This window comes from Olea europaea, chromosome 6 (assembly GCF_002742605.1).
Source record: "Olea europaea var. sylvestris chromosome 6, O_europaea_v1, whole genome shotgun sequence".
Classification (NCBI taxonomy): domain Eukaryota; kingdom Viridiplantae; phylum Streptophyta; class Magnoliopsida; order Lamiales; family Oleaceae; genus Olea; species Olea europaea.
The window spans coordinates 20324290-20327766 of NC_036242.1; the positions used below are offsets into that span (position 1 = coordinate 20324290).

A 3477-nucleotide genomic window follows, 5' to 3' on the forward strand; every position below is an offset into this window, starting at 1 on the left:
AGGATCAGTAGACCTTATAAGATCACCATTTCTATCGTCCATCCTATCACAATTTTCAACATTCTCCCCCTGACCCACAGCATCATCTATCACAACATTGACTGACTCCATCACAACACGAGTATGTGAGTTATATACTCGGAATGCTCGGCTATTTCTAGAGTACCCTAAGAAAATTCCTTCATCACTCTTAGATTCAAACTTACTCAAGTTCTCTCTATCATGCAAAATGTAGCACTTACTCCCAAACACACGAAAGTATTTAACAGTAGGCTTTTTACCCTTTAGAATCTCATATAGAGTCTGATCGGTTTTGGGTCTAAGGTAGACTCTATTGATTATGTGGCATGTAGTATTAACAGCTTCTCCCCAAAAATGTAAGGCTAGTCCCTTGCCATGAAGCATGGCTCTAGCCATGTCCTGAAGAACACGATTCTTCCTTTCAACCAACCCATTTTGTTGAGGAGTGATAGGGGAAGAGAACTCATGTAATATCCCTTCATCCATGCAGAAACTCTCAAGATTAAAATTTTCAAACTATTTTCCATGATCACTACGCATTCTGGACACTTTGAGATTGAGTTCATTACTAAGCCGTTTACACAAAGATTTTATAAGATCACATGCATCAAATTTTTCCCTAAGCAATTCTATCCATGTGAATCTCGAGAAATCTTCTACCACAACCAAAATATACCGCTTACTTCCTAGACTCTCAGTCCTAGATGGTCCCATTAAATCCATGTGTATCAATTCCAGGGGTCTTTTGGTCAGAATTTTAGAAGTCTTTTTATGGCTTCCCTTAAGTTGTTTACCTAGTTGACATGGTCCACTCACAACATTTTCACTAGGACCTATTTTAGGCAAACCATCTACCAACTCCTTTTTAGCCAGCTGTACTAGACTCTTATAGTTTAAATGACCCAATCTTTTGTTCCAGAGTTCACTCACATCAATTTTTGCACTCCTACACACATAGTTAGAATTAGGTAGGACTCCATAGCAGTTATCAGACGTTCTAACCCCATCAAGGACCACCCCACCGGATGAATCATACACGGTACATCTCTTTTGCACAAAGCTAACCTCAAAATCAGCATCACAAATCTGACTAATACTTAACAAGTTCGACTTTAAACCTTCCACATAAAGCACATTTGAAATCACAGGTAATCCATGCATTTGTACAGTACCTTTGCCAAGAATAGGTGCAGAACCCCCATCTCCAAAGGTAACCATACCCCCATTGCATTCATCAAGAGTAGTGAATAAAGCCTTGTTACCACACATATGCCTAGAACATGCACTATCAAGGTACCACATATTGTAATTTTGGGCTTTTAATGCAACATGAGCAACATAACAATTTACCTGACCTGAATGTCCAGCTAGATCCCCCTTTTTAACCCAAACTTTCTTAGATGACGAGGTACTCCTAGTTATCTTAGTAAGCATCTCATTTAAATGATTAACATGATTAGACAGAAAGCTAACCTGACTAGGAATATTCTGATTTCTACGCTCATTGCTTAACTTATAACATCTAGGTCTAGTGTGTCTTAGAGCTCCACAGTGGTGACGGGTGGGAATGAACCTAGGCTCAAAGGTACGTGTCTGTGGGTATCTGGGCATGATATTCCTACGTGATTGATGACTCTGTTCCCTCGGAACATTCTTACCCTTATTTGGATTGCTGACAACGTTAGACTTCTTAGAGGCAGAAACAAATACAGTCTTAGATGGACCGGCAACATATGTATTATCCTCAACATATCCTAGACCTTTCCTATCTCCTGCTAGCCTATTCATTCCTAAAATATCATCCAATTTCTTAGTCCCACTTATGAAAGTCTGAAGATGAGCATTAGATTTCTCCAATTCACTAGTCAATGTCTTAACCTTGTCTTCTAACTTCTCATTGACACATTTTAACTCACTAACAATCTTAAGTGAATTCTGAAGATTACTAGCAAGTCTCTCTTTTTCTCTTTCAAGTTCATCAACCTTTTTGAGTAGGGCTTTATTGACCTTTTTGATTTTAAAACTCTCCTTGAACAAGAGTTGATAGGCCTTTTGTATGTCTATATTATCTTCATCCTCATTACTAGAATTATCGTTGCGAAGTTCTTCCTCAACCTTGTCACTCTCCTTATCAGATTCACTCTTAAAAGTCGACACAAATGACATATAGTTCCCTTCATCTTCACTTCTAGATGATTCCTGCCTATCACTGGACTCAGATTCGTTATCTGTAAGTGAAACAACTAAGGCCTTACCTTGCCCTTTTCTTTGATTCTTCTTATAATTAGGACACTCATTCCAATAGTGACCTATACCTTAACATTCATGGCACCTAACCAAACGTGGTTTATCACTAGAACCTTTATTGTTGAACCTTTCAATTTTTTCCTTTGAGAATCTGCTAGGGGCTCCACTTTTTCTATCCTGAGGCTTTCTCCTATTCTTGAGAACCTTTTGAAATTTCTTAACAAAATATGCAATTTCATCGTCCTTAAGAGACTCAGTATCAGAAGATTCATCCTCTTTGATGGATTTTAAAGCAACGGACATTCCTTTCTTAGGTTGTGTGACAGTGAATTCATAAGTTTGCAAGGATCCTACAAGTTCTTCAATCTTAACTTCATCTAGATCCTTACTTTCCTCAATGGCGGTAACTTTAGGCCTAAATCTCTCGGGCAAGGACCTAAGTACTTTTCTAACAATTTTAGACTCGGGAATTCTCTCGCCTAGATTGAAACTAGAATTAACAATATCATTCAGTTTTGCATAAAATTCATCAAAGGTTTCATCATCCTTCATCCTCACTTCTTCAAACCTAGAAGCTAGCATTTGTAATTTCGAGTTCTTTACCGTTTTAGTTCCCTCATGTGTAGTTTCAAGAATGTCCCAAACCTCTTTAGCAATTTTGCACATTGACACTCTCCTAAACTCTTCGGGAGACACAGCATAAACAAGGCATGAAGTCCTTTGCTATTCCAATTACACTCAGCTATCTCATCCTTAGTCCATAGTGATTTCTCAGTAAGATTAACAGTTCCTGAAACGATAGTGGAGGGAGGTTTCCAGCCATTTTGCACACTCATCCAAACATACTCATCTAGAGACTTAAGAAACTCACGCATTCTAACCTTCCAGTAAGCATAATTACTTTCATCAAAATACGGAGGTACAGAAAGTGATTGACTCATCTAGACAACTATAGGTCAGGACTCGAGATTTGGCTCTGATACCACTTGAAAAGACTAAGTTCGACCCAAACAACACCTAGAGGGGGTGAATAGGTGTTTATACGGATTTTAACAATTCAATCAACTTATGCTACAAGTCACATAAATTAAATTTTGTCCAGATTCATTCACATGATTTAACTGCCTATGTTGAATTTCTAATTGAATTAAAAATGACAGAAAGCAATAAATAACTCAACAAATTGTTGACGGAGAAAACCCAACTGGG

At 38.0% G+C, this 3477-nt stretch overlaps 1 protein-coding gene across 1 annotated transcript; it reads right to left on the reverse strand.

The window, feature by feature from the left end:
* Positions 1-537: 537 nt before the first annotated feature.
* On the reverse strand, positions 538-3209 carry LOC111395259. Its single transcript, XM_023021243.1, has 6 exons — positions 2872-3209; positions 2722-2758; positions 2354-2634; positions 1938-2230; positions 1284-1811; positions 538-1193 (listed from the first exon to the last, which is right to left on the reverse strand). The coding sequence occupies exons 1-6, from the start codon at positions 3207-3209 to the stop codon at positions 538-540; spliced, it is 2133 nt and encodes a 710-aa protein (XP_022877011.1).
* Positions 3210-3477: the final 268 nt, after the last annotated feature.